Source organism: Pteronotus mesoamericanus, unplaced genomic scaffold, assembly GCF_021234165.1.
Source record: "Pteronotus mesoamericanus isolate MK-2021 breed Mesoamerican mustached bat unplaced genomic scaffold, CSHL_Meso_final contig_1193, whole genome shotgun sequence".
In the NCBI taxonomy this organism is placed as follows: Eukaryota; Metazoa; Chordata; class Mammalia; order Chiroptera; family Mormoopidae; genus Pteronotus; species Pteronotus mesoamericanus.
This window is the reverse complement of record NW_026555039.1, coordinates 3,183,909-3,210,985: the sequence shown is the minus strand read 5'-3', so window position 1 is coordinate 3,210,985 and position 27,077 is coordinate 3,183,909. Positions and strand designations below refer to the sequence as shown.

General features: G+C 71.8%; 1 protein-coding gene across 1 annotated transcript in view; it reads left to right on the top strand.

Annotated features, from left to right (window-relative positions):
* AGRN (agrin) overlaps positions 1-24,781 on the top strand; it is a 29,808-nt gene extending 5,027 nt beyond the window's left edge. Inside the window, exons 3-37 of the mRNA XM_054583626.1 lie at positions 9,228-9,275; positions 12,154-12,369; positions 12,456-12,680; positions 12,756-12,989; positions 13,087-13,293; positions 14,260-14,478; positions 14,552-14,746; positions 14,830-15,030; positions 15,109-15,257; positions 15,336-15,441; positions 16,170-16,286; positions 16,365-16,529; positions 16,707-16,850; positions 16,937-17,061; positions 17,135-17,240; positions 17,329-17,658; positions 17,736-17,873; positions 18,284-18,411; positions 18,524-18,638; positions 18,725-18,859; positions 18,939-19,274; positions 19,517-19,709; positions 19,861-20,076; positions 20,449-20,678; positions 20,773-20,907; positions 21,065-21,161; positions 21,251-21,415; positions 21,523-21,634; positions 21,832-21,843; positions 22,057-22,173; positions 22,261-22,453; positions 22,527-22,614; positions 23,614-23,838; positions 24,247-24,350; positions 24,624-24,781. Coding sequence (XP_054439601.1) covers positions 9,228-9,275; positions 12,154-12,369; positions 12,456-12,680; positions 12,756-12,989; positions 13,087-13,293; positions 14,260-14,478; positions 14,552-14,746; positions 14,830-15,030; positions 15,109-15,257; positions 15,336-15,441; positions 16,170-16,286; positions 16,365-16,529; positions 16,707-16,850; positions 16,937-17,061; positions 17,135-17,240; positions 17,329-17,658; positions 17,736-17,873; positions 18,284-18,411; positions 18,524-18,638; positions 18,725-18,859; positions 18,939-19,274; positions 19,517-19,709; positions 19,861-20,076; positions 20,449-20,678; positions 20,773-20,907; positions 21,065-21,161; positions 21,251-21,415; positions 21,523-21,634; positions 21,832-21,843; positions 22,057-22,173; positions 22,261-22,453; positions 22,527-22,614; positions 23,614-23,838; positions 24,247-24,350; positions 24,624-24,781 — 5,684 coding nt within the window. The remainder of the gene's footprint in view (positions 1-9,227; positions 9,276-12,153; positions 12,370-12,455; positions 12,681-12,755; positions 12,990-13,086; positions 13,294-14,259; positions 14,479-14,551; positions 14,747-14,829; positions 15,031-15,108; positions 15,258-15,335; positions 15,442-16,169; positions 16,287-16,364; positions 16,530-16,706; positions 16,851-16,936; positions 17,062-17,134; positions 17,241-17,328; positions 17,659-17,735; positions 17,874-18,283; positions 18,412-18,523; positions 18,639-18,724; positions 18,860-18,938; positions 19,275-19,516; positions 19,710-19,860; positions 20,077-20,448; positions 20,679-20,772; positions 20,908-21,064; positions 21,162-21,250; positions 21,416-21,522; positions 21,635-21,831; positions 21,844-22,056; positions 22,174-22,260; positions 22,454-22,526; positions 22,615-23,613; positions 23,839-24,246; positions 24,351-24,623) is intronic.
* The last annotated feature ends 2,296 nt before the right edge of the window (positions 24,782-27,077 follow it).

Sequence of the window (27,077 nt, the reverse complement as noted above, 5' to 3'; positions counted from 1 at the left end):
GCCAGGCCCCTTCCCCAGCCTCCAGCCCCTAGACACACCCCTGCTGCAGCCCTGACCTGGGGAGCCACATTCCTGGCATAGCTGCGACAGGTATGTGTCCCTCCCTCCGCGCCACCTTTGGGTGAGGGAGGCCTGCTGCTCTTCCGGGAGGACACCCCCCCGGGTCAGGGGTGTGGCCCGGCTTCTTCCAGGGACAGCTGCCCACGCTCCCTGAGCTGCCCAGGCGGGCGGCCAGCAGGCGTCTCCTCCAGGCCTCAGCCACCTTGTCCTAGTCTGGACACTGCCCACTCACGCCCTGCACGCTCCCTGCCCCCACCCAGGAAGGCAAGCCCTGGGCCTCCCCTGCGGCCACCAGGAGGGCACAGGCTCACGGGCTGGCGGAGGTGGGCAGGGCAGCCTGCGCCCCCCCGCCCCCCCCCGCAGGAGCCAGGAGCAGAGAAAGGAAGTGTTGTTTGCCCCCACTGGGCCTGGCGCAGGGACGAGGTCCTGGCACAGGGACAGGGTCGGAGTGAGTCTGGCGCTGGCCCAGCCCTGCCCTGCCCAACCCTGAAGCCAGGGTCCTGGCGGCCAACGCCCTGGCCCCCGTCTGGCCGGCGATGCGGGCACCCCCAGGCCGGGCCTGCAGTCCAGGGCCTCCAGGCAGGCGCGCAGAGCAAGGGCTCAGGCCGCAGGGACGTGGGCCCCGCGGGCGCTGGGCTGGCTCTCCGTCCTGCGGAGGCAGGTAGATGCCCAGGGAAGGTTTCCGGGCCGCCTCCCCTGGGCCGGCGGGGAGCGTCCCCGCCGGGCCTGCGGCCTCCGCACCCTCACCCTCGCGGCCCTCGGCCTGTCCCGCCCCCTTCACATTCCTCCCCGCTGACGCGGGAGGTGGCTCCTTCCTGTTCGCGGCTCCCTCTCCTGCCCCATGCGGACGGCAGGTTCTCACCCCGCCCCCTGCAGACCCGTCCCCGCGGCCGGGCCTCCGGGAGGCAGGTCCAGGCTGGCGGCTGCCCGCCCGCCCGCCTCGCCACGGCCCGGGGGCGGCGGCGGCGCAGGTGGGGCGCGCGCTCCCACCTGAGGCGCCCGCGGGAAGTTGCGCGCGAACGGGCTGCGGCTGCGCCGGCGCGGGCTCCACCTGGGTTCGAGCGCGTGCCGCCGTGTGTGCTCCCCGGGGCCGCAGGGGCTTGCGATCTCTGGCTTCCCTTTGGACTGAGTGGGTGGAAACAACAGAGCTTGGCTTTTCCCATCCCCCACCCCAGGCCCTCGCTCCCCACCCGGAAGGGAGCCCGGCCTCCGTTCTCCCCACAGACTGGAAATGGGAAAAAAATGGTTTTGAAGCCACCGCCCTCTCCCTTCCTCCGTCAGCCCAGGGTGCTGGGCAGAGCGCTCAGGTGGGGTCTGCCTGTGCCCTCCCCGCCTCTGGCGCCTGGCCGGCCGCGCTGCCCAGGTGCGGGAGTGGCAGGTGGCCTGGCCAGGCCTGGGGCCAGCGGCCCTGCCCCCTCAAGTCGCCAGGCTGGGGCCGGAAGGGCAGGAACTGCCCCAGGGAGGGCCGGGGGGGCGGGCAGGGGGGTAAGACGGCTGGACCTCAGGCCACGGGTCTAGACTGAGAGTCATCCCGCCGCCCCTGTGCAGTGGGGCCCGCGCGGCCTCCCCCAGCCTGTCTGCTTTGTTTCCTTCCTGCAGGGCCAGCCCCCCATCCCCACAGGGGGTGGCAAACAGCTGCAGAAACAATCTCTGCCCTCCCCAGTGCCTTGCCACCCGCTGCGGGGCCCAGGCCGGCTGCCCCCCGCCGGGTTCAGCCCATGCCCGGAGCCTGGGCGGAGGGGACGGACTTCCTTTCCGCCCTGCCCTCCTGGCCCTGGCTCCCCACGCCCACCCAGGCCACCGGGGCCCGCCTGGGTCGGGGCCGTGGGCACAGGGGCACCGGGCTCCCCAGAGTCCCAGGAGGTGCCCGCCTCTCCCTCAGAGGCACAGGACAGCACCCCAGGGACGATTACCCGATGACAGGGACACGGCTCAGCTGGGGAGGGCGTGAGGCCCCCTGCGGGTCTGGCCTGGGACCCCACAGGGGTCATGCTGGAGCCCAGGCTGTGGCGGGGACCTAGGCCTGGGTGGGGGCGGGGTGGGGAGCCCCCCTCCCGCAGACCCTGAGAACTTCCTCTGAGGAAGGCCCCCCGCCGGCGCTGCTGACAGCTGGACCTGGGAAAGGGAAGAGGCCCCTCCTGGCCACGCCCCCGCTGCCCCCGACGGAGAGAGGCTTGGAGAGGGGGGCCCTGCCCAGCTGTGAGGCCCGCACGTGCATCTGTGCGTGCAGGGCGCGTTGCGAGGAGAGTCCTGGGCGGAGCCCCAGCAGGTGGTCTGTGGCGCTGCCACGCCGGTTCCCCAGGTTCCCCCGAGGGCCGGGGGGCCCTGCAGGCGCTCTGAGAGCAGCCTGGGGAGGCGTGACTTTGGCGTGTGTGCCAGGGCCCGGGGACAGGGCTCCGGTCTCTGCTGCCGTGGTCCTGCCTCCTGCCTGCTGCCCGGGCCCAGCCTCGCCCGCCCTCCCCTCATCCCGTGCCCGGCCAGGGGCTGGGCATCTCCTGCTGGAGGCCCAGGGCTGCGGGGAGGACCTGGGAGCCCCTGGGGCCACTTGGGTTCACAGCCCCCGCGTGCGCCTGCCGGCCCCTGAGTCAGACGCGGGGCCTCGGGGGAGCCCGTCGCTGGCCTGAGGTGGGCAGGAGCCTTTCCTGTTCCCCCTCAGCAGCCCCCTTCCTTCGCCCCGCGCTGGGCTCTGGGAGAAGCAGACAGCCTGGCGCGGCGGTGGTCGCACCTGCCCTTCTGCCCTCAGATGGGAGGCCCTGGTGCACACCTGGGTGTGAAGGTGGCCTGGCCTGACCCGCGTTGGGAGGGGCTGTGGGCCCACTTCTGGTCCTGGAGGGGCAGGGGTGAGGCTCGGCGTGTCATTCATTCGTTAACTCATCCACACCCCCTGCACCACCCTGGGCAGACCCTCGGAAGGCCACTGGGGGCGGGGCTGCTGCCACCGCCTGCCACCTGCCCTGGCCCCTGCTGTCTTCCGGGTGTGCCACTCAAGGAGGCCAGGTGTGTGTGCTGTGGGGGCGGGGCTTTCTGGGCAGAAAGACAGCTGGATGGGCGAGGCAGCCAGTGGCCCTGTAACTGGGGTGAACGATGCAGGGGAGTAGGGCCGGGGACCCACCGTCTGCTGCGGTCACCCCTGGACGGGATCTGAGCCGATCCCCCCCACCCCGAGCTGCAGCCTTCCGCCCGGCAGTTGGTACCTGGCACCTTCGCTGTGGTCCCCCTGGAACTCTCCCACCTGCACCCTGGCAGCCTCCAGAGTCTCCCTGTCTCGCGTCTGTCTGTCCGTCTCTCCAGCTCGCCGCTCTCGGGGCCTCCGTCTTCCTGCTCCTTTGTCCCCTGTGTCCGTCTGCCACGCCTCGTCACCCTAACACCCACCCGCCGCCTCCCGAAGCATCCCTGCCCTCCACTCGGGCCTGGGCGCTGGGCTGCCTATCTATCCCCCAGCGCCTCTGCGGTGCCCAGCTCAGCCCCACTGGGTCCTCGGCAGGAACACGGCCTCCCGACCCACCGCTGAGGCAATGCCCACACCGGGGCACCTCTGGGGCTGCTCTGGCCTTCTCTTTCCTCCTGCAGATGCCCAGGGCCCAGTGGGCTGGGGGCTGCCCTGGACAGGAGGGGCAGAGGTGGGCTCAGCCCCACCCCCTCCCTGCCTTTTCTCAGGCGCCCACGCCCCCTCCTCTGTTCCGAAGGCGCCCCCTCGTGGCCGTGGCCCGGGCCCTGGCAGGTGCCCAGGCTCCCCGCCCTCGGGCTCTCTGGGCCAGGGGACCTGCCCACTGGCTCTTCGCGTTCGGGCTGGGGCTCCGCAGGGCGGCCCCCCGGGCCTCCGTAGGGGTCGTCTGAGGGCTCGCCCTCCGGACCTGTGCCAGCCCCTCTCCGACACTCAGGGCTGCAGGTGTCGCGCCTCCGACCCTCCCATCTCCTGCGCCCCTGCCACAGGGCAGCCCCCCGCGTGGAGGGCTGAGCTGCCAGGACACGCTTCCCGCACTCAGCCCTTCAGGGGAGGGGCTGAGACAGGCTGCGGGGGAGGGACGCTGGGCCCGGAGGCGGCGGGAGCTGCGCTGAGTAAGGGGTGCGGTGGGCGGGGGGCCCAGGCCGCGGGCCCAGCAGCTGCCTTCCAAGCCCCCGGCCTCAGGGGCCACGCGCCGGCCCGACCAGCCCCTTCCCCGCACTGGACGCAGTGTGGGCAGAAGTGGGCAGTCGAACGTGGGCGCCTCCCGGCCTCACCTGAGGCTGCCGTCCGGGGCCTGGGCCGGATGCCACCTCCTTCCCAGAGGCTGGCCCGGGTCCAGCAGCAAAGTCCTGCTGTGAGATGCCAATTGTCTGCTCGGGCTGGGGGAGGGGACTGCGCAGCCGGAGACCAGACACCAGGAGGGGGCGGGGGAGGGGCCGCCCTGCGTGGTCCCGTTCCCCTCCCACACCGATGCCGCCAGACACCTGTGACTGGTGCTCCGCTGGAGGTGCGAGCGCTGGCTCCTGTGCCCGCTGTCTCCGCTGTCCCCCCTGTCTCCCCGGTCCCCCGTCCCCACTGTCCGGAGGGCGGCTCTGCCCCGCCCCCACCCCTCCTTTGGGAAGGAGCTGGGCCGGCCCCTGCAGATCGAGCTGGGGGCCAGCCATCTGCATGAGAAAGGGGCCAGCAGGTTGCCAGGGGGCCCGACGGTCCTCTCTGACCCCTCCCCCACGTCCCCTCCCGGGGCTGGAGGACTTGGAGGTGCCCCCTGCGTGTGCACAGGGCGTGTGTGTCGTGGGAGGGGGAGGGCGCGGCGTCGCGGGAAGACACAGGCGCGTGTGAGCGACGCCTGCGGTGCACGTGCCCTGGGGACGCGAGGGCCTGTGTGACCCCGGCGGCCCCGAAGCGTCCCTGCCTGGGTCGCTGCGCCCAGAGCCCAGAGCCCGACTGGCAGCTCAGAGGGTCCTCTGTTCCTTCTTGGGGCCTGAGCCTGCCCGGGCTGCTCAGGGCTGAATGATTTTGAGTCTGAAGATCCCAAAATAGCTCTGGGAGCCTGCGTTGCCACCCCCCCCCCCCCCCGTCTGGGGCCTCAATGGCCCTTTGTCTCTGAAGGCCGCCAGCCCATGGGGGGCTCAGGCTGGGACTGAGCCTGGGAGGGACCAGGCTGACGGCCGGTTCCCTTTCCCCCAGCCCGGGCCTGCAGGCCCTGAGCCCCACCCCAGGGTTGGCCTCCCGGCCAGCCTACGGTGGGGGGGCAGACCCCAGGGGCTCTGCTATGGGGGGGCCTCCCTGGGCTCCCAGGCCTGCCCCTCCGCACTGCGGCCCCTCCGTCTCCCTCTCCTTGGAGCCACCGACGGCCCTGCGGGGTCACCCTGGCGCAGCCTGAGGGGGCCTCTCTGAGCCGAGCGTACGGACCCGGTCCGGGGGGTCTGCAGTGAGAAGAAGTAAACGGGCAGGTGTGGGAGCCTGAGCTCTGGGCCCAGCCGCACCCTGAGATGAGAAGTCAGACCCCACCCTGGGGCCCCAGCCGAGGGCGGCGCCCGGGGAGCCACTGGCACTATCAGTGACGTGCGGGCAGGGCCCAGGTCCCCTGCGGCGGGCGGGGTGGGAGGCCCGGGGGAGCGCGGCCAAGGGTCGGGCCTCCAGGAGGCCTGGCGGACGTCGCTCTGGGTCCATCTGGGCGCAGGGCGTGGGAACCACTCTGCTCATCGGCTTTTCCTGCAGGGCTGTATGGGAGCCTCCGGTGCCAGGGCTCCGAGGGACCGGAAGGCCTCCGCTGCGGGTGACGCGGCCCTGGCAGGAGGGCTGGCCCGTGCAGGGCGGGCGCGAGCGTGCCTGCCGGGGGCGGGAAGGGGCCGCGGGCCGCAGGGGCTCCCCAGCCCAGGAGGGCGGGCGTGTGTCCGGAGGAGCCTGCCCGGCCGGAGCTAGTGACCAGGGTGGGGCTCCAGGGCCTGCAGGCGAGGAGGCTGCGGGCCTCTGTGGGCGGAGGGCCCTGGGGGTGCGGCCGGGGGCGCAGAAGCGGCTGTGGGGGCCCCCGGGGCGGGTCTGTCCCCGGGTCTGGGCAGAGGGGCCCCCGGGGCGCTGGGTGGGGTCAGCGCGCTCTTCCCCGATGGGCCGAGAGTGGTTTGAGAGCGACCTGGGTGGCGCTGGCGGCGATGGCGGCCGTGGCAGCCGGTTTGGCCGAGAGGAGCCCTGCGGACGACCACGCCGGCGCCCTCCCCGGGCCGAGTGCAGCGTGTGCGCGGGGGGAGGGCGCGGCCACGTCTTTTCAGCGGGGCTGGTCAGTAGCATCTGGAGGGAACTGGCTCAGGGAGACGGGCGGGGTGCGGCCTGACCCCAAGAATGAGAACGACCCTTCTAGGTGCTCTGTCGACGTGAGGTTTAAACATCCAAACGTGTAGAGAATTTTTATGAGTTTATTGGAGCCAAACTGACCCCAGTTGCTGGGGGGTAGAATCGCACGGGGTGGAGAAAATGCTCACGAGATGCCGAGGCCGAGGGAGGTGGGGGGTTACCGGGCGGCCGCCGCAGGGGGCGGGAGAAGGCGGGGCGGGAACCTCGGGGACGGGATGACCGGCAGAAGGGCCAGCCGCGCCCCTCTCCTCCGCGGGCGGGGCGGGGCTGGAAAGGGTGCGACTCTGGCCTGCAAAGGTCTGTGACCTCGATGCAAAGGGACCGCAGACAGCCTCCCTCCCTCCCTTCCCCTTCACCTTTGTCAAGTAAACATTGACCTTTGTCAAAGAAGCGAGGAGCCTGGGACGGGCCACCCACTGTGACGCCCCGACCCACGTCGGGTCAGGAACGTTCAGGTCCCGCCGTTGCGCGTGGTTACCGGCGGCGTCTGACTGGGTCAGGCCCGCGCAGGCCGCCCCTGGGTGGTCGGGTTTAGGGGTTCACTATGTTGCCCATTTTCCTTCCACCCACAGCTCCCTCTTGCCCCCACAAAGGGCTGGCTGACTCTAGGAGGGGCAGGTGGGGGAGGCATTCGCAGGGCGTGGGGCCCGGGACCAGGCCCAGGACCGAGGGGGCCAGCCTCCGCGGCAGGGGCGGCGGGCGCTGCGGAGGGTGAGCTGGACGGGCATGGATGCTCCCTGGCCGCCTTGAGCAGGCAGGCAGCTGAGGACTTGGAGTCCGGGCAGGGGCCGGGAAACGGGGTCCGCGGGCGGGTGTGGAGACCCAACTACCGCCTCGCCGTGACGCCGTGGCCCCGAGGTTCCCCGAGTGGCCTCTGGGGGGAGCCCCAAGCTCGCGGGGACACTACGGACCTGAACTCCTTTGCACGTTCCTTCACCGCCGCGAAGAAAGCTGGGGGTGCGCGGTGGTGTGAGGGGTCGCCGTGCGTTCCTGGGGGGCGGTGGGCCCGCCCGCCGCCTCCACCCGCGGTGCTGGACGCAGCGCGCGTCTCCGCGTCGGGACCTGCGGACCGTGCCCTCCCCCACGGCGCCGCCGGGCGGGGCCCGCAGCGACGCGCAGACAGCAGCCTGGGACGGTCCCCGCGGGGCGCCGACCGCGGACCTCGGACCTCAGACCGGCCGGGTGGGAGCAGGAGGGGCCCCGCCGCTGCCACTCCCCGCCGCTGACCCCGCCCCACGGGCGCCCCCTCGCCCACCCCGCGCCCCGGCACCTGCCTCCGCCTCTCCAGCAGCCGCCCCTGCTCCCACCGCGGCCCCGGCCCGGCCCCCTTTCCAGCCCCAGCCCCGCCGCTGCCCCGCCTGCCCCGCGGTCCCCTTTGTGCCGCCGGCCTCCGTGGCCCCATCCTCATCCGCCTGTGCACTGCGACCCGCGACTCCCCACGGGCACCCGGGTCCCTGGAGACGGCTTCCTTTGTCTCAACTCTCCGCCCTCCCTCAGCGGCGGCCCTCGCCCCTCACTCACCGCCTCACCGGCGGCGCGGGCGCGGGCGCGGGCGCCCGGAGGCGGGAGCCGGCCCGGCCCTGCGCAGCGGCTCTTTATTCTCGGCCTTGCTGACGCGCGGGCTCCTCCCGCTCGCTGCCGTCGCCGCCCCGCCTCTGCCGGGGCCTGGAGCCGCGGAGGGTCTCCTCGGCGCCCTGCCCCGCGCGCCTCCCCACCAGGGGCGCCCCCCTCCCCCGATCGAGGGACCGCCCGCTGCCAGCCCCCTCCTCTCCAGGGTGGCCGGCGGCCCAGGTCGGGGCTGCGGGGGCTCGCCTGCGGGGGCTCCGGGAAGACAGCTGTCGGAGTCCCGCAGGGAGCTGCTGGTGACTTCGGCCTGGACAGGTTTTGGACAGCAGGGGCGGCCGCTGGCCCCCCGTTCCTCGTCTGCCTCGCTCTGAGCCCAAATTTAGGATTTCTACTCCTGGATAATTCTGCACACCTCTCATTATGAGCCTGGAGCGGGTGACGGGGGCCTGGCACCCCCTGACTGACCGGAGCTGAACTTTGAGAACACAGCTGTTGTCAGCTGTCCCAGGGTTTCCAGAATGGGGGGAGTAGCCCCGAAGAGGCCCAAGGGCACCCCGTGAGGACCTCCACACCCCGAGAGAGGGGGCTGAGGCGTCACAGGCCATGCCTCCGCTGCCGCTGGAGCGGGACCCCCGGCGGCAACGTGGGGTGTCCTTGCTGGTGCGCTATTTCATGATCCCCTGCAACGTTTGCCTGATCCTGCTGGCCACGGCCACACTCGGCTTCGCAGTGCTGCTCTTCCTCAACAACTGTACGTGGCTGCGGGCGTGGCCACCCTGGGCCAGGCCTCTGCGACCCAGCCCCCGCTCGCTGCGCTCCTGGCCTCGGCCACCCAGCACGGGGCCACGGGCAGGGTTGGCGAGGCCGCCGGCTGGGATGCAGCTCAGATGGGCCAGCTGCATCTTCTGAGGACAGGACGGGCCATTCTGTGGATTCTTGGGCTCCTGGGGCGGCCCCTCCTCCTGAGCTGCAGGAACAACTTTCTTGGGGAGCTGGGGAGGAGGGGGCAGCTGGCTGCGTGGGGAGTGGGCTGTGGCCAGGTCAGGGCTGGGCTCAGCGAGGGGGTAGGCGGCTGCGCACAGGCCTGCAGCTGGGTCGGGCTGCCCGTGCAGCAGGGGGGCCAGAGGGCAAGCGAGGGCCGCTGCCTGTGTCCATCCCCAGGCCTCGGCCCGTCCTCGGGCTCAGGGTGGGGCCGGGGAAGGGATGTGGGCAGGCAGGAGTGACCTCTCCAGTCCGGGCGGAGGGACGGGCTATGGAAGGACCGGCCTAGGGGGGCCTACCTTTGAGATTTGTTTCTTTCCAGACAAACCTGGGATCCACTTCACACCAGTGTCCCCGACACCTCCGGATGGTGAGTGGAAGCATCATGTGGTGACAGACTGAGCTCGGGAGTCTGTGCCTGGAGGGGCAGTGGCGCTTTTGGGGATCAAAGGCTATACCTGGGGTGTGTCTGGAGCGGGGAGGAGACTGGACAAGGGGGTCTGAGGTCCTGAGCTTGGCAGCATCTCGGTGCTGGCCCTTACACACGGCGCGGCCCGCGCGTCCCGGGGAGCGAGTCCTGCGCCCGCAGCTTGTGACCTGGGCGGATGTGTGCAGAGCCCGGGGGCTGGGCCAGGCTGGGGGCCTCGGCAGGACCAAGGCCAGCTGCCTGAGGAGGGATTGGAAGCCTGACCCTGGGACTGAGCCAGCTGGGGGGCCTGCCGGTGTGAGGAGGGAGACAGAAAGCGGTTAGTTGTTGGAGGGGGGGCCTGGGGTCCACTCACGGGAAGGTGCCTCCCAGGGTGCTCTCTATACCTGGGCCCCCTGCACAGGTGCACAGAAGTCACATGCAGGGGCTGGCCGTCTGTCTGCGGGAGGAGGCAGATCTGTGCTGGGCGGGGCGCGGGGCCCAGGACTGTCTCCTAGAGGCTGTGCCAGAGGCCTGGGGCCTCCTGTGTTTGGAGAGGGATTGAGGCTGTGGAGACGGCCCACCTAGGAGCTCCTGGACGCCCTCGCCACCTCTGCTGGAGCCCGAAGGGCTGGCGTGTCCCCTGCCCGTCCCCACAGCTGCGCACACAGGCCCCATGCGCACACTCCGATCCCGTCGCACACTTGGGAACAGCCACGTGCCCAGGTCATCGTCCTCCTTCCCAGGCACCCGCTCCGCACACTTGCGGCCACGGGCAGGGCTTGGTGGGCCCACCGTCTCCCCAGCCACCTGAGACCTGTTGCCGTGGGTGGCCCCGAAAAGCCACTGCGTCCCCAGCATTGCACCCCGGGGGCAGGGCGCTTGGGCCTGCAGGGGGCGAGACTGAGGGAAGCAGAGTGGCCAGAGAGGCCCCCGCAGGAGGCGGGGCTGGGGCAGGCACGCAGGACCCCGAGGGGCCCGCTGGGCACACAGACCGCGGCGCCTGGGTGCTCCCCTGCGCTCGCGGGGCGGTTGGCGGCCAGAGGGAGACAGAGGCCTGAGCCCGAGGGCGCAGACGCAGCAGCTGGCTGTGGGGCCGAAGGTGCAGTGAGGGGACCAGGTCCTGGGCCGTGGACTCGGGACCCTGGGAGAGGCCCTGGTCAGCAGGCCCAGTAGAGGCTGAAGGGAACAGCCAGCTGGACATCGGCAAGCGCCAGTGGCTTTCTCCTGGGGTGCGAGGGGCCTCGGCCGAGAGACAGAGCAAGGGGGAGTGGGGCCTGCGGGGGGACCGGGGAGGGTGGGAAGTGTGACAAGGGCCCCGGGGTTGGGGTGCAGAGATCCCATCTGCGGTCGTCCCGGGAGCCTTTGCTGGTCCCTGGAGGTAGGTCCCGTGGCCCCATCACGGGAGATGTGGAGGCGCGGCAGGGGGTGCAGAGCTGCGGGGAGCCTGGCTCCAGGGCCCGAAGGGGGACCTGAGAGGATGGGTGTGACAGGGTGCGCTGGCGGGGGGGCATGGGCGGCTGGAGGGGGCTTCAGGCGGGGTGTCCGTGCCGGCCCCAGGCTCCGGTTCAGGCCGGCTGTGTGGGGTGGGGGCAGGGACACCCAGGCAGGCATCAGGAGCCTGGGGTGCTCTGTTGCCGTGACAACAGCTAGCTCCAGCTTCCGAGTGCTCCCCGCCCTCCACATGAATGGAGGGTGCTTCCTCCCACCGACTTCCTGAGTCGAGCGGGAGGTAATGGGGGAGCCTCCCTGTCCCCCATTACTTATTAATGCTAATTGGATCCAATTAAACGTGTATTAGTTTCCAACAGCTGTGGCCTGCAGTGCCCCCCAGACCCGCCTGTGGGTGTGCAGTCCTGGGCCGGGTCCTGAGGGCTGAGCCAGCCCCTGGCCCTGCACCCTGGGCTGTGGCCCCTCCCAGTGGCCGCTTCCTGGGGCCATCGCAGGGGTTCCCCGATGGGATGTGTGCGGGCCTCCCTGGATGTAAGGAGGGCGGACCTGCCGAGGTGCCAGGCTCAGGGGGCCGGGCGGGGAGGACGGGCATGTGGGTGCCGAGGGGCCCAAGGAGAGATGCCTACAAGGCTGGGCAGGTCTGCGGGGAGGACGGCTCGGAGGGCTGGCCGCACGCAGACCGGGGGCTGGGGGCGGCTTGAGGGCTGTGGGCGGTGAGGGCGGGTGCAGGCAGACCCACCTGGGGACAGGTCCAAGGGGCGGCCCGGAAAAGCAGGAGGGGATGTTGGGGGGCGGGGCTGGGTTCCTGGCTTGAGCCAAAGGGCGCAGCGTGTGACCTGACCTCGGACCCCCACGCCCTGCCCCCAGCTGTGTGGCCTCAGGTGTCCAGGAAGGCAAGGGAGCTGGCCCATGGGGAGGCGGCACAGGGCAGGTGTGCTGGGGACACTGCAGGGCTGGGGCTGTGAGAGGGAGGTTGCCCGCCAGGTTGGGCGCGGCGCCTCCTGAGCAGCGCGAGGCCACCGCTGCCTGTGGCAGAGCCGGCCTGGGGGTGGGCTGTCCCCTGAGGCCGGCGGGGAGATGTCCCCCCACAGCCGGCACAGGGGCACGGGTGTTGAGGCTTCTCGGAGAGGAGAGGCCGAGGAGAGGCGAGGGCTGGTGAGGGGGCCCTGCGGTGGGCCAGGTGCCCACCAGCGTGTGTATGTGGGCACGACGGGCACACACGTGTGCCTGAGCATGAGCCTGTGCGCGCACACATGTGCACGAGTGAATGTGTCCCTGGAGTTTAATGAGTGAACAGTACGGACACCGGCCCAGGTGTGTGCGCGGATGACCGTGGGGTTGGGAGCTGGAAGGGCCGGGCTCTGACCCTCCTGCCTGCGCCCCGCACCAGCCTGCCGAGGGATGCTGTGTGGCTTTGGCGCCGTTTGTGAGCCCAGCGTGCGGGATCCGGGCCGAGCCTCCTGCGTGTGCAAGAAGCGCGCCTGCCCCGCCGTGGTGGCGCCCGTGTGCGGCTCCGACGCCTCCACCTACAGCAACGAGTGCGAGCTGCAGCGCGCGCAGTGCAGCCAGCAGCGGCGCATCCGCCTGCTCTTCCGCGGGCCCTGCGGTGAGTGCAGCCGGTACAACGCGGGGGGCGCGGGCGGGCGCGGGCCGCCAGCCTGACCCCACGCCACACCGCCCCGCCGCCCACAGGGCTCCGCGACCCCTGCGCCAACGTGACCTGCAGCTTCGGCAGCACCTGCGTGCGCTCTGCTGACGGACAGACGGCCACGTGCCTGTGCCCGGCCACCTGCGGGGGCGCACCTGGGGGCCCTGTGTGCGGCAGCGACGGCGCCGACTACCCCAGCGAGTGCCAGCTGCTGCGCCACGCCTGCGCCCGCCAGGAGAACATCTACAAGAAGTTCGACGGCCCCTGCGGTGAGCTGCGCCGACGCGCGTCGCGTGACCGCTGCGTGTGCGCACGCGCCCTGACCTCCGCCCTCTCACCCCCAGACCCCTGCCAGGACACGCGTGGTGACCCGAGCCGCGTCTGCCGTGTGAACCCCCAAACACGGAGCCCCGAGATACTCCTTTCGCCGGAGAGCTGCCCTCAGCGCCTCTCTGAAGAGGCGCCCGTGTGTGGGGACGACGGAGTCACCTACGACAACGACTGTGTCATGGGCCGCAGGGGGGCCGCCCGCGGCATCCTGCTCCAGAAAGTGCGCTCTGGCGCGTGCCAGCCTCAAGGTGGGTGGGCGGCTCCCAGGGAGGGTCCCCTGCGTGTCCCACCGCCAAGGCTGGGTGGCCGTCTGGCCTCTGACCTCCTCGCCTCTCCCCATCCCAGACCAGTGCCCAAAGGCCTGCAGGTTCAACGCTGTGTGCCTGGCGCGCCGCGGTCGACCCCGCTGCTCCTGTGACCGCGTCGTCTGCGATGGGGCCTACAGGCCCCTGTGCGCCTATGACGGGCACACGTACGACAGTGACTGCTGGCGCCGGCAGGCCGAGTGTCGGCAGCAGCGCGCCATCCCTCCCCGGCACCAGGGCCCGTGTGGTGAGCACTGGGGGGCCGTGCCGGGAGCAGGCTGGTGCCGCGTCGGTCCCTGCCGCCCTCATCTCACGCCATCTCCATCCCGAGTCACACTCCCCCGGGGCCGTGGGCGCGGGCGGGTCCCCCGGGGGCCTGGCAGGGCTCCCGTGTGCTGGCGGGCCCTGGGGCGGTGGGCTCCGTCAGGAGCGTGCCGGTGGCGCCTGGGGTCCGGGCGGCTGGCGGGGGGGCCAGTACGGCGCCCCGCAGCCTCTGGGTCCCCTAGAGGCAGAGGCGGCTCTGAGGGGCCAGTGGAGGCGGGGACTGCTGAGCTTCGGCCGCCTCCGGCCGCATCCTGGGGCCTGTCCGCAGTCGCTCCGCGCCTGTCTGCTCTCCTCTGTCCTTCCTTCCCTCTCGGCTGCGCCTCTTGTGTCTTCCAGCCTGACCTACGGGCAGGATGAGGTGCCGCGCCTGCCGCCAGGAGCCCGCAGCCCGAGGTCTGCCCCCAGTGCGGCGGGGGGGTGGCTCGCTGCTGCCTGGCCTTGTGGTCCTCAGAGCAAGTGGACAGACACCTCCCCCCCCGTGTGGCCTTGGGTCTGACACTCAGTTGCAGGCTCTTCCTGCCCACAGAGGACTCCCAACACGTGCACCCGTGTCCCGGGGTGGCTGGGGGTCGGGGGTCAGTGGCTTCGGCAGGCCGGGCAGGCCTGGCCCTCACACAGCCCACTGGGGGCCGTCAGGAAGCTCCCGCCTCGAGGACAGCCCACGCCGCAGTCGTGCGGGAGGCTGGGGCCGTCGGGGTCTGTGTCCCTGTCCGTGTCTGTCTTGTGTCTGTCCCTTTCTCTGCTGCGTCCTACGCCTCCAACCCTCCTCCTGGTCCGCCTTCCTGTGCCATCCCCCCCCCGCCCCCGGGAGAGGGTCTGCTGCGTGGAGCTGGGGGCTTGTGCGGGAGGCTGTGGGAGGCAGGCCTGCTGAGCGCCGTGTCCTCCCCAGACCAGCCCCGGTCCCCGTGCCGCGGGGTGCATTGCCGCTTTGGGGCAGTGTGTGTCGTGAAGAACGGGGGAGCCAAGTGTGTGTGCCAGCAGGCGTGTCCGGGCATCTACGATCCTGTGTGCGGCAGCGATGGTGTCACGTATGGCAGCACCTGCGAGCTGGAGACCACGGCCTGCACTCTGGGGCGAGAGATCCGGGTGGTTCGCAGAGGACCCTGTGGTCAGTGGGGGCCAGAGGGTCTTGCCGGGGTGGCGGGCACCCTGGGCGCCGCGGTGATGGAGCCTCTTCGCAGACCGCTGCGGGCAGTGCCGCTTCGGAGCCCTGTGCGAGGCGGAGACGGGGCGCTGCGTGTGTCCCTCCGAGTGTGTGGCCGTGGCGGAGCCCGTGTGCGGCTCCGATGGGCACACGTATGCCAGCGAGTGTGAGCTGCACGTCCACGCCTGCACACACCAGATCAGCCTGCGCGTGGCCTCTCCCGGGCCCTGCCGTGAGTGGGGGGCCGGGGGGGGCAGGGGCCTCCCCCTCCACCTCCCAGTGGGCCTGCTGACCCGCCCGGCCCCGCCTCTGCAGGGACCTGTGGAGACGCGGTGTGTGCCTTTGGGGCGGTGTGCTCGGCAGGGCAGTGTGTGTGCCCCCGGTGTGAGCATCCCCCACCCGGCCCCGTGTGTGGCAGCGACGGCGTCACCTACGCCAGCGCCTGCGAGCTCCGCGAGGCTGCCTGCCGACAGCAGACCCAAATCGAGGAGGCCCGGGCAGGGCCCTGTGAGCAGAGTAAGCTCGGAGGCCGGTGTGGGGTGCTGGGCGCCAGCTCGGACCAGCCCCGACGGGTGACCGGCCCCCTTCCCACAGCCGAGTGCGGCTCGGGAGGCTCCGGCTCTGGAGAGGACGGCGAGTGTGAACAGGAGCTGTGCCGGCAGCGTGGCGGCGTCTGGGATGAGGACTCGGAGGATGGGCCCTGCGTCTGCGGCTTCAGCTGCCAGGACTTCCTCAGGAGCCCGGTGAGGCCCCGCCCCCGTGGCCCCGGGCTGGCAGGGAGGCAGGGACCTTGGCCACCCCCGCTGACACCGCTCCTCCAGGTCTGCGGCTCCGATGGCGTCACCTACGGCTCGGAGTGCGAGCTGAAGAAGGCCCGGTGCGAGTCCCAGCGAGAGCTGTACGCGGTGGCTCAAGGAGGCTGCCGAGGTGCGCGGGCCCGAGGGCGCGTCCCGTGTGTGTGTGGGCACGCGTGTTCTTGTGCATATTTGTTGTGTTTCCTGTGTATGCGTGTCCTAAGGTGTGTGTGCACACAGGTGTGAGTCGGGGGTGTGTGCCTTGTTTGTGGGTGTTGTCTGTAGCAGACCTGTATGAACATATATGTTGAGTGTGCCGTGCTGGTGCACATTCACATCTGCAGCTGCACACGTGGAGTGGTGTGTTGCTGTGAGCCAACACGAGTGTACTAATAAGCACCCGCGTGCCAGGCTGGGCCTCCATGCAGGGCGTTGGCAAAGCCCACCCCCTGGGCACCTTGGCGCTCACTGTGAACGTCATAGGGGCACAAGTGCTCACGCACGTCTGCGCAGGTGTGCGAGCAGGTGGCTTTGGAGGCACACGGGTGAACGTGTGCACCCGCACATCTCTGTGTGCGCGCCAGGTTGTGAAGACACGCTGATCCGAGCACGTGTAGCTCTGGTCATGTGGCGTGTGCAGGGCAACGTGCCCTTGACCTCTAGGTGTTCTGCATGTTCCTGGTCCTGCGTGGATGGACATGTCCCTCTCTATGGTGTGGGAACCTCCGCTGTGGCCTGAGCCCCAGCCTCCAGCCCCAGTGGCAGCTGGCCTTAGGCGGGGGGCAGTGACGTCGGGGGCGGCTGAGGCGGGGTGGCCAGGCCCAGGGGCGTCTGGCACGGCCCCGCGTCTCCGCTCTGCAGGCCCCACTCTGGCTCCCGTGCCGCCTGCAGTCCACCCACACTGCACCCAGACCCCCTTCGGCTGCTGCCAGGACAACGTCACGGCTGCCCGGGGTGTGGGCCTGGCCGGCTGCCCCAGTGAGTACCTGAGCCCGACCCCGACCGCAGCCAGGCAGAGCCGGGCAGCCAGTGACCCCGCCTGCCCTGGCCCTGCAGGCTCGTGCCAGTGCAACCCACACGGCTCCTACAGTGGCACCTGCGACCCCGGCTCGGGCCAGTGCTCCTGCCGCCCAGGGGTAGGGGGCCTCAAGTGTGACCGCTGTGAGCCCGGCTACTGGAACTTCCGCGGCATCGTCACCGACGGCCGGAGCGGCTGCACCCGTGAGTGACAGGACCCGCGGCCGGCCCTTGGCGAGCTCTCCCGCTGTCCAGGCTGTTGCTGGGCCCGCGTCCCCCGCGCAGGCTCCCGCCTGGCCACCTCTGGCAGGGGCGGGGCCCCGGGGTCTGCGGGGAAGCCTGGCACAGACCTCGGCCCCCCCCCCCGCCGTGTTCCCTCAGCCTGCAGCTGTGACCCCCGGGGTGCTGTGCGGGACGACTGTGAGCAGATGACCGGGCTGTGCTCCTGCAAGCCAGGGGCCGCGGGGCCCAAGTGCGGGCAGTGTCCAGGTGGCCGTGCCCTGGGTCCTTCTGGCTGTGAGGCAGGTGAGGCCTGGCACGTGCGGGGGGTGGGGGTGGCTGTCCTGCTGGCCAGCCTCCTGAGCCAGCAGGCTCTCCTGTGTCTGCCCCAGACTCCTCGGCACCCAAGACCTGTGCTGAGATGCACTGTGAGTTCGGGGCGTCCTGCGTGGAGGAGGCTGGCTCCGCCCACTGCATGTGCCCCACACCCACCTGTCCAGGGGCAAATGCTACTAAGGTGAGGAGGGGGGCGTGTGGGGGGGGCGGGGGTAGGAGGGGCCCTCCCACAGCATCCCTGTTCCTGTGCCCAGGTCTGCGGGTCGGACGGAGTCACCTATGGCAACGAGTGTCAGCTGCGGACCATCGCCTGCCGCCAGGGCCTCGATGTCTCTGTCCAGAACCTCGGCCCGTGCCAAGGTGAGGCCCGGCCTGCTGCCCCGGAAGTGGTCAGGAAGGCCTGGCCCTGCGTGGCTCAGTCGCCCACCCGACTCTCCTCTCCTCACAGAGGCTGTCGCTTTGGGCGCCCGCCCGACACCCGTGTCTGCGGCCACCCCGACGCGCCACCCGAGCGAGGCCTCGCCCCTGCCCAGCGCCCGTCCCTGGGCCCCCAGCGGCATCCCCCACAGCCGGCCAACCCTGCGACCCTCGCCGCCACCCCGGACCCCCGCCAGCATCCCCAGGACCCCCTGGCGGCCCGTCCTGACCGTGCCCCCCACGGCGCCCCCCGCGGCGGCCAGCCTCGCCACGTCTGCCTTCAGTGAATCGGGCAGCGCTGACGGGAGCGGCGACCAGGAGCTGAGTGGGGACCTGGAGGCCAGTGGAGCCGGCTCGGGGGGTGAGCGCGGGCTCCGGCAGCGGGGCAGGGCCCCGGGAGGCTTAACCTGCAGCTGGGCTCAGACGGCACCTCCCCAGGACTTGAGCCCCCCGAGGGCAGCAGCGCTGAGACCGCTGGGCCACCCATCGAGAAGGCTTCCTGCTACAACTCGCCTCTGGGCTGCTGCTCCGATGGCAAGACGCCTTCGCTGGACGCGGAGGGCTCCAACTGCCCCGGTGAGTGGGCGGCCAGGGCCAGGGGCCGCCCGAGGCGTGGCCTGGCCCCCGCCCGGGAGGCCGTCTCTCCTCCCAGGAAGCAGGCCTGCCCAGTAGGCGGGCCCCCAGGGCTCGCAGTGTTCTGGTCTCAGGACGCACACGTGCGCGGCCTTGGCACGCGGCCCCGCACGCGGGAGCCTCGGCCCCGCGACTGAGCTGCCTCTCCTGCCGCAAGCTGGCCTGCGGCGCTGCCCCACGGAGTCTGCCTGGTAACCGGTGCCAGCCCTGCCCCGGCCTCACTAACCTCACGGCCATCTGACTAACCTCCACCTGCCCTGCACCCGTGTGGCTTGCTGCCAGGGCCGGTGCCCGCGGCTGGCCCAGAGGCCGGGCCGGGGCCAGGCGGGGCCTCACTGCCGCCTCCCCCACAGCCACCAAGGCGTTCCAGGGCGTGCTGGAGCTGGAGGGGGTCGACGGGCAGGAGCTCTTCTACACGCCGGAGATGGCCGACCCCAAGTCTGAGCTGTTTGGGGAGACGGCCAGGAGCATCGAGAGCGCGGTAAGCTCCGGCCTGGGGCGTGGGGACGCAGGCCCCGGCCCGGGGGCCGACCCAGCAAAGCGCAGGCGCGCCCAGGCAGCCCCCCGAGCCCTCCCCCGCGCCTCCCCCACAGCTGGACGAACTTTTCCGGAACTCGGACGTCAAGAAGGACTTCTGGAGTGTCCACCTGCGGGACTTGGGGCCCGGCAGCTCCGTCCGGGCCACCGTGGACGTGCACTTCGACCCCAGTGAGCCCCCGACCCGGTCCCCCCCCCCCCCCCGGGAGCGGGCGCTGCCCGGGGCTCCGCCAGGCTCAGTGCTGCCTCCTCCCCAGCCACGAGCGTCAGGGCGGCCGACGTGGGCCGGGCGCTGCTCCGGCAGATCCAGGCAACCCGGCGCCGGCCCCTGGGGGTGCGGCGGCCCCTGCAGGACCACGTGCGCTTCATGGACTTCGGTGAGTGCCCCTCCGGCCGGCCGGCCCTGCCCCACCCACAGGCCCTCCCTGGGCCCTGCTGCCTGGGGACCCTGACGGTTCCGCCCGCCCTCAGACTGGTTTCCTGCGTTCCTCACGGGAGCCACCCCGGGAGCCACCCCTGCTGCGGCCACAGCCAGGGCCACCACTGTGACCCCTCGGGCCCTCCACCCCAGTCCCACAAGCCGGCCCGTCAGCAGGACCACAGCGGCCCCCACCACCCGCCGGCCGCCCACCACGGCCCCGCATCGGGCGCCTGGACGCCGGCCCCTGCCCGCAGGCACCCAGCGGCCCCCGAGGCCCTGCGACTCCCAGCCCTGCCTCCATGGGGGGACCTGCCGGGACCAGGGCTCGGGTAGCGCCTTCACCTGCAGCTGCCCAGCCGGCAGGGGGGGCAGCGTCTGCGAGGAGGGTAAGGCCCGTCCTTGCTGGAGAAGGGCAGGGAGGCCAGAAGGGGCAGGTTGGGGGGCAGGGTCCAGCGACCATCGGGAGTCAGGGTGTGGGAGCTGGGCCGAGGGGCGGGTTGGGCTCCCCACCCTCTAACCGGGGCTGGGCGCAGGGAGCCAGGGCCTGGGCGTTCGCGCCGGAGGACCGGGAGGACCGGGCGGTCGGGATCCTGCTCCGCGGCCCCTCCAGCTGGTGCCTGCCTCGCAGCTCTGCGCCCCACGGTGCCATCCTTCGGGGGCCGCTCTTTCCTGGCCTTCCCCACCCTCCGCGCCTACCACACGCTGCGCCTGGAGTTGGAGTTCCGCGCGCTGGAGCCGCAGGGGTTGCTGCTCTACAACGGCGGCGCCCGGGGCAAGGACTTCCTGGCGCTGGCCCTGCTCGGGGGCCGCGTGCAGCTCAGGTGGGCGGGGCCGCGCGCAGCTCCGGTGGGCGGGGCCGCGCGCTCTGGGGGCGGGGCCAGGGTGAAGGCGGGCGGGGGGGGGTCGGCACCGCTGGGGGCTGGTGGGCGGGCGCTCTGCGGCTGTTTTTGAGGACCGCCTTCCTCCCCCCAGGTTCGACACAGGTTCCGGACCGTTGGTGCTGACCAGCACAGTGCCCGTGGAGCCCGGCCGGTGGCACCGCGTGGAGCTGTCTAGGCACTGGCGCCAGGGCAACCTCTCAGTGGACGGGGAGCCCCCTGTCCTGGGCCAGAGCCCCAGCGGCACTGACGGTCTCAACCTGGACACGGACCTCTTTGTGGGTGGTGTCCCCGAGGACCAGACTTCCGTGTGAGCATCAGGGAGCGTGGCGGTGGCCCTGGCCCCAAACCCGACCTCTGCCCTTGACCCCGGTCTCTGACATGTCGGTTCCGTCCAGGAGGCCCAAGCTGCCCGAGTAGCAGAGGGGTTGGAGGGACGGGCGTGGGCCGTGGCTGTGATCCCGACCTCAACCCTGGCCCTTGACCCCCCATCATGGTTCTGACCCATCTGTGGGTGGCATCCCCAAGAGCAGACGTGAGCGCCAGAGGGGGACGGGCCTCACGTTCGGTCCTGACCTGGACCCTCAGCCCCGCTCCTGCCCTGCCCTGGGGACCGGCCGTCTGCGAGCACCAAAAGAGGGGATGGGGAGCAGCCCTGACCGCGGACCCCGCCCTGGTGCAGGGTGCTCGCGCGGACCTCTGTCAGCGTCGGCCTCAAGGGCTGCATCCGCCTGCTGGACGTCAACAACCAGCGCTTGGAGCTCGGCAACTGGCAAGGGGCTGCTACCCGAAGCTCCGGCGTGGGCGCGTGCGGGGCCCAGCCCTGCCTGCCCAACCCCTGCCTCGGCGGCGCCCCGTGCCAGGCCCTGGAGGCCGGCATGTTCCACTGTCAGTGCCCTCCGGGCCGCTTCGGTGAGGGCGGGGCCTGGGCTGGGCGCTGGGGGGTCGCCTGTGTGTCTGGGGGCCGGGCTCAAGCCTCCCGGGACCCCATCCTGTCTCTGCCCAGGCCCCACCTGTGCCGAGGAGAAGAACCCCTGTGAGCCGAACCCCTGCCACGGGGCAGCCCCCTGCCGCGTGCTGCCTGGCGGGGGCGCCAAGTGCGAGTGCCCCCTGGGACGAGGGGGTGCTCTCTGCCAAACAGGTGGGCGCGCCGGCCTCGGGGCAGGGAGGAGGGGGAGGTCAGGCGTTTGGGTTTGGGTTTTGCTTGGGGCCAGGGTCGGGGTTGAGGCGGGGGGACCACAGAGTGGGGGGGGGGTGCAGTGGACCCCGTGGATGGTGAGACCCCTCCTGTCCTCCAGCCTCAGAACGGAACGGTCCCCGGCCCTTCCTGGCTGACTTCAAGGGCTTCTCCTACCTGGAGCTGAAAGGCCTGCACACTTTTGAGCGGGACCTGGGGTGAGTGGGGCAGAAAGGGTGGGGGAGAGGCGGCAGCCCCCGAGGCGTCGCGCCGCCGCCCGCCCCCCGCCTGACGCCTCGGGCCCCAGGGAGAAGATGGCGCTGGAGGTGGTGTTCCTGGCCCGGGGCCCCAGCGGCCTGCTGCTGTACAACGGGCAGAAGACGGACGGCACGGGCGACTTCGTGTCCCTGGCGCTGCGCGACGGCCACGCGGAGTTCCGTTACGACCTAGGCAAGGGGGCCGCTGTCATCAGGTGTGCGCTGCACGTGCGGGTCGGGGACAAGGCTGGGGACCCCGGGCGGGGCACCCGGGCGCCTCGCGGGGCCGGCGGCGGGGCTCACAGTGCTGCCTCCTTACCAGGAGCAAGGAGCCCGTGGCCCTGGGCGCCTGGACCAGGGTCTCCCTGGAGCGGAACGGCCGCAAGGGCGCCATGCGTGTCAACGACGGGCCCCGTGTGCAGGGGGAGTCCCCGGTGAGTGTCCCGGGGCCGTGGGCCGCCACCGCCGCCGCCTCCTCCTCCTCCTCTTGCGCCGCCGCCTCCAGGTGGCGTGGCAGCCCTGCCGCGCGGCTCTCACTGAACTGTTTTCTCTCCCGTCTGTCCTGTGCCCCTGTCTGCTCTCTGCTCTCTGGCCTTGCTCTGCAACCCCTACCCCGCTCCGCGGATGTCAGAAATCCCGCAAGGTACCAGTCTCCCGGCTCACCCTGCGCACCGTCTTCTGCCGCCTCCCCCCTAGAGTAGCCCCCTCCCCGGCCACTAAGCCCCCCCTTGGCCACGTCCGTGTGATTAACTGCCTTGTAGATAGGCTGGCGGGTGCGGGGGGGCCTGGCGGGGCGCAGCGTCCGCAGCCTGCCCAGCGGGCGGCTCCACGGCCCTCAGCCCGCGCCTCCCCGCAGGTGTCGCACACGGTCCTCAACCTGAAGCAGCCGCTCTACCTGGGGGGTGCTCCGGACTTCAGCGAGCTGGCCCGGGCCGCCGCGGCGTCCTCGGGCTTCGATGGCGCCATCCAGCGGGTGTGTGGCGGGGGCGTCCTGTGGGGGGCTGTCCTGGCGGGGAGATGGCAGGCAGGAGTGTGGCCCTCATTTCTTCTGTCCCCCCAGGTCTCCCTGAAAGGCCACCAGCTGCTGACCGAGGAGCACGTGGTGCGGGCGGTGGACGTCTCGTCCTTTGCAGACCACCCGTGTACCCAGGCGTCAGGCCCGCCCTGCCTCAACGGGGCCTCCTGTGTCCCCCGGGAGGCCTCCTACGAGTGCCTGTGTCCGGGCGGCTTCGCGGGGCTGCACTGCGAGTCGGGTGAGCGCTGCCGGCCAGGCTGGGGCTGCGCGGGGGGCCCGCGAGGCCTGCCCTCACCCCGCCTGTCCCTCAGGGCTGATGGAGAAGGCGGCGGGGGGCCTGGACGCACTGGCCTTTGACGGACGGACCTACGTCGAGTACCTCAATGCCGTGACGGAGAGGTAACGCGCCCTGCGCCCGCGCTGCCCGCCCCGTCCCGTCTGCAGGCCGGCAGGGCGAGACGCTGGCCGCGCCACCCGCCCTCGGCTCCGCGGTCGAGGGGCGGGCCCCGCTGGGGCCGCCCACCCCCCTCCTGCACCCCCCTTGCTCTCACCGTCTCTGTCTCTTTGTTTCCAAGCGAACTGGCCAATGAGATCCCAGCGTAAGTAGCCTGGGCCCCCCTCCACCTTCACTCTCGCTCGCCATTCCCTGCCCCTCGCCACCCACCTGGGCGGAGGCGAGCTCCCCGCCCAGGGGAGGGCGGGGCGGGGGCCGTTTGTGCTGCGTCAGGGCCCGGTGTGTGTTGAGGGGCGGCCCCCATCCTCCCCCTCAGCCACTGTTCGCCGCGTGAGCACCGTGTCCACGTGCACGTGTGTCTGCTTGCGCGTGTGTGCGGGGACATCCAGGGCCTCTCCCAGCAGGGAGCGCTCCGTTTCCGTGCCTACACCCCGTGCCTCGCCCGTGGAACGCTGCACCTGGCCTGGGCCCTGCCCGCCAGCCGTGTCTGCACACGTGTGTGGCACATGTGCCACTGCCGGGGCTCTGCGGTGGGCGGAGCGGATGGCCGGGGTCCTCCGCATCTTCCAAGGATGCTTGCTCCTCCTGCCTGCCGCGGTTGGACAGGGGACGTGGGAGGGCTGCGGCAGGTCCCCGCCGGGCACTCCAGCCTGTCTGTCCCCTGCTCACCTGCCTCCCTCTCTTCCTGCTTCTAAGCCCCGAAGCGGCAGGTTCCGGGGCCCCTCAGAGGTAAGCGCGCGCCGCCCCGGCCTTGCTGCCTGCCTGTCGCCATCCCATCGCTCCGTCTCTGCTGAGCTGTCCCTCCGTCTGTCCACCTCTCCTGCGTCTGCGCGTCCGGCCCTACCTCCCTCTGTCCGTCTCTCGTCCCCCTGCCCTCCTGTGGGTGCCCTGCCTTGCCCACCGCGCCCCCCGGAGGCCCTGACCAGCAGCCCTCTGCCCCGCAGCGAGAAGGCGCTGCAGAGGGACCACTTCGAGCTGAGCCTGCGCACCGAGGCCACGCAGGGGCTGGTGCTGTGGAGCGGCAAGGCCACGGAGCGGGCCGACTACGTCGCGCTGGCCATCGTGGACGGGCACCTGCAGCTGGCCTACGACCTGGGCTCCCAGCCTGTGGTGCTGCGCTCCACCGTGCCGGTCAACACCAACCGCTGGTTGCGGGTCCGGGCGCACAGGTCAGCTGGGAGCCCGGGGCGCACCGGGAACGGCGGCAGGAGGTGCCCCCCGGGGGTGCCGGGCCACGGGGGGCCGGTGGGGGCGGGGCCCGCTGACTGAGCCGAGGTCGCCTCTGGAGAGGGGCAGCGACCAGAACACAGCAGTTATGGTCAGAGAACCTCGGATCTGAAAAGGGGGTCGTTGCTGGCTGGGGACATGTCCCTCTGGTCTGAGCCTGGCCATCCCTTTCCATCCGGCAAAACCGAACCTCTGTGACACCCTCTTGCCCTGGCCACCAGGCACTCTCCTGGGGGTCAACGCCACTTTGTGCCGGCCCTGGGGCAACCCTGGATGGGGCTCAGGACCTGGAGGTGGCAGGGTGGGCCCTCTGGCGTCACCCAGTAGCCTCACCCTGGCCATCCCCCCAGGGAGCAGAGGGAAGGCTCCCTGCAGGTGGGCAATGAGGCCCCCGTGACCGGCTCCTCCCCACTGGGCTCCACGCAGCTGGACACAGATGGAACCTTGTGGCTGGGTGAGTGAGGGGAGGGAGGCCGGGGAGGCACTCAGACCCCCGCGGCCCGCACTGGCAGGGGCCCCACTCAGCAGCAGAGGGGCCAGCCCGGGTGGGGCCCGCCCCCTCCTCTCTCAGGCCCTGCAGTCAGCCGCGGGCGGGGGAGGGGCTAGGAGCCTGGCGTGTCAGCCGGGCGCCCCGCCCCCCCCCCCCCGGCGCCGACCGGCCCCAGGGGGTGCGCCAGCCGGTCCCCCTGCGGGCACAGCGGGTGGCCTTACCGTGTCTGTCCTGCAGGGGGCTTGGCGAAACTGCCTGTGGGCGCGGCCCTGCCCAAGGCCTACGGCACGGGCTTCGTGGGCTGCCTGCGGGACGTGGTGCTGGGGCGCCGGGCCCTGCACCTGCTGGAGGACGCTGTCACCAGGCCGGAGCTTCGGCCCTGCCCCGCCCCGTGAGCCGCGCCGCAGCCGCCACCGCCTGCTGTAACCGTTTTATATTTTTGTAAACTCGTTGCTTTTTTGATATGGTTTTCTTGCCCGTGTTTCGGCTGGAAGGACGTCGGGCCTGGCCTCCCTCCGGTCCAGGCAGGCGAGCCGCAGGGACAAACTCGGGGCTGAGGGGCGGCGTGGAGCCGGGGCCCGGACAGCAGCCTCAGGACGCAGCCCCAGCCGCCGCCTGGTCCCAGCCCTGCCTGCCGGCCGGGCTTCCCCGCCTGTCGGGACCCACCCACACCCCGCACCTGGAGAGGCTCGAGGCCCCAGAGGGGAAGCTGCTGCTGCTGGGGTTGCAGGGGCCGCCTGGGCCTCCGCGGAGCGCGGGTCCCCGTCCGCTGGGAGCGGCCAGCCCCACCAGGACTAGCCTCGAGCCAGGCCGGCCCCTCCTGGACCTCCCGTGCCGATACTGTGACTTAGAAACGATGTTACTGTTGGGGCCACACGGTGCGGCCCCAGCTGTGTCGACCAGGCCCAGGGTGCTGCAGGGCAGAGGCCAGGTCTGGGCCTGATGCAGGCCCCTAACCCTCAGCTGGCCCGGCCGCCCGCCCAGCCCCCTGGACGTGGCTGCGTCCCCTCCCCGACACCTCAGTCCCCGAGAGAGGGAGCGGGTCCCTGTGCTGTAGGCGATGTCTGCTTGCCTGGGCAGCCACCGCCCTTCCAAGGACAGATGTCCAGGCAACCGCCAACCACAGAGTGTCTAACACGATGCTTTTATTTGGCATCTGCGGCGGTGGGGCTGTCGCCCTGTCCCGAGAGCCGCTGAGGACGCTGCGCAGCAAACCCGTCCGGCTCCGGCGTGGGAAGTGGTTGTCCTGCTTCAAGAATGACCGGGGCCACGGGGCCGGCGCGGCGATGGCAGAGGCGGCTGTGAGGCCTTAAACTGCAACGCTGCGTCTCCTGCCGACCACCCCCCTCTGCCACAGGCTGCGCCCTCGTCCTGGTCGGGGTGGCGGTCCCCACGCCCAAGGGCTGAAGGCGGGAGCCTGTGTGTCGCGTTACTAACCCCAGTCTGTGTGTGTGTCAACCACCATGAAATAAAGTCTGAACACGTGGGAAGGTGCTTGCGTCCGCCCCGCCGGCCCCGCCGGCCCGGCTCCTCGCCTGCGGCCTGTCGGCTTCGCGGTGGGCGCGGGCTCCGGGCTCTGCTCGTGGCTGCGGACGGAGGGGGCCCGGCGCTGGGGTGGGGGCTGCTTCCGGCGAGGGGGCCCCTGCCCCGTGGACCCGCAGGGAGCTGGTAGGGGCGGGGCCTGTGGAGCAGGCGCTCCAGGTAGCCTCCTTGGGGGTGGCCTTGCAGCGGCCACCCATGCTGCCTGGGGGGGGCAGGGCGCCCCCTGCACGGGCTCCGGCCGGTCCTCCTCTGGCCTTGTGGGGAAACACGCAGCGGGGTGTCCAGGGCCTGTGCGGCAGCTGAGCCTCAAACCAGGAGCAGGAAGGCGGGGGCGGGGGGCGGCGCAGCGTGGCCTCCTCCCTGGGACCCCTGACTCCTCGGAGACGTGTTTTTCCCGGGGCCCCCCACGCTGAGGGGGAGCTGTCCCTGGTCGCCCGCAACTCCAGGCCGGTACTGGCGGTGAGGCTGAGCCTGTCGGGGAGCCGAGGGGGCATGGAGGATGGGTGCCCACCACCGTGCGCACACTGGCTGGACAGGGGCTGGGGTGTGGCCTTGGCCGTTCCCGGGAGGAGCCGGAAAAGCCCAGGGACGGTCCTGGAAGCTGAGGGTGGAGGTGGGAACGGCACCATGAGTGGCTGACCCACGTCGAGACCCAGGACACAGGTGACCACGGGCCAGCGCGGGGGTGGGGGGTGGTTGGGGGATGGCACTACACGCGGCGGGGGGTGCGCACGCGGCGGGGGGGGGGGCCCTGTGGCCACAGCCTCACCCCTGCCCTCCCGCTGGCGACATGCGGGGTCCGCGCTTCCGGCCTGGGCTTCCCTCCTGAGGCCTGAGGGGGCATTTGCAGGGGAAGGGAGCGGGGCTGGCCTGGGGAGGCTGCCCAGCCCCCTTGCGGAGGACCAGCCTGCCACCTGGTGGCCACCCCCGGCCCTGCAGAGCCTGCCCGGGGCGGGGCGGGGCCGGCCGACGGAGACTGGCGTGGGCGGGCTGCTGCCGGGCCCTGAGGTCCTCGCGGGTCTCTCTGTCTCTGTGTCTGGGAGCTTTCTGGCGGCGCGGGGGTCTGTGTCCCCTCACCTGGCCAGGCCACGCCCCCCAGTCTCACCGGGCTCCCACCTCCTGCCCCTGGTCGGGTGGCTTCACGGGCAG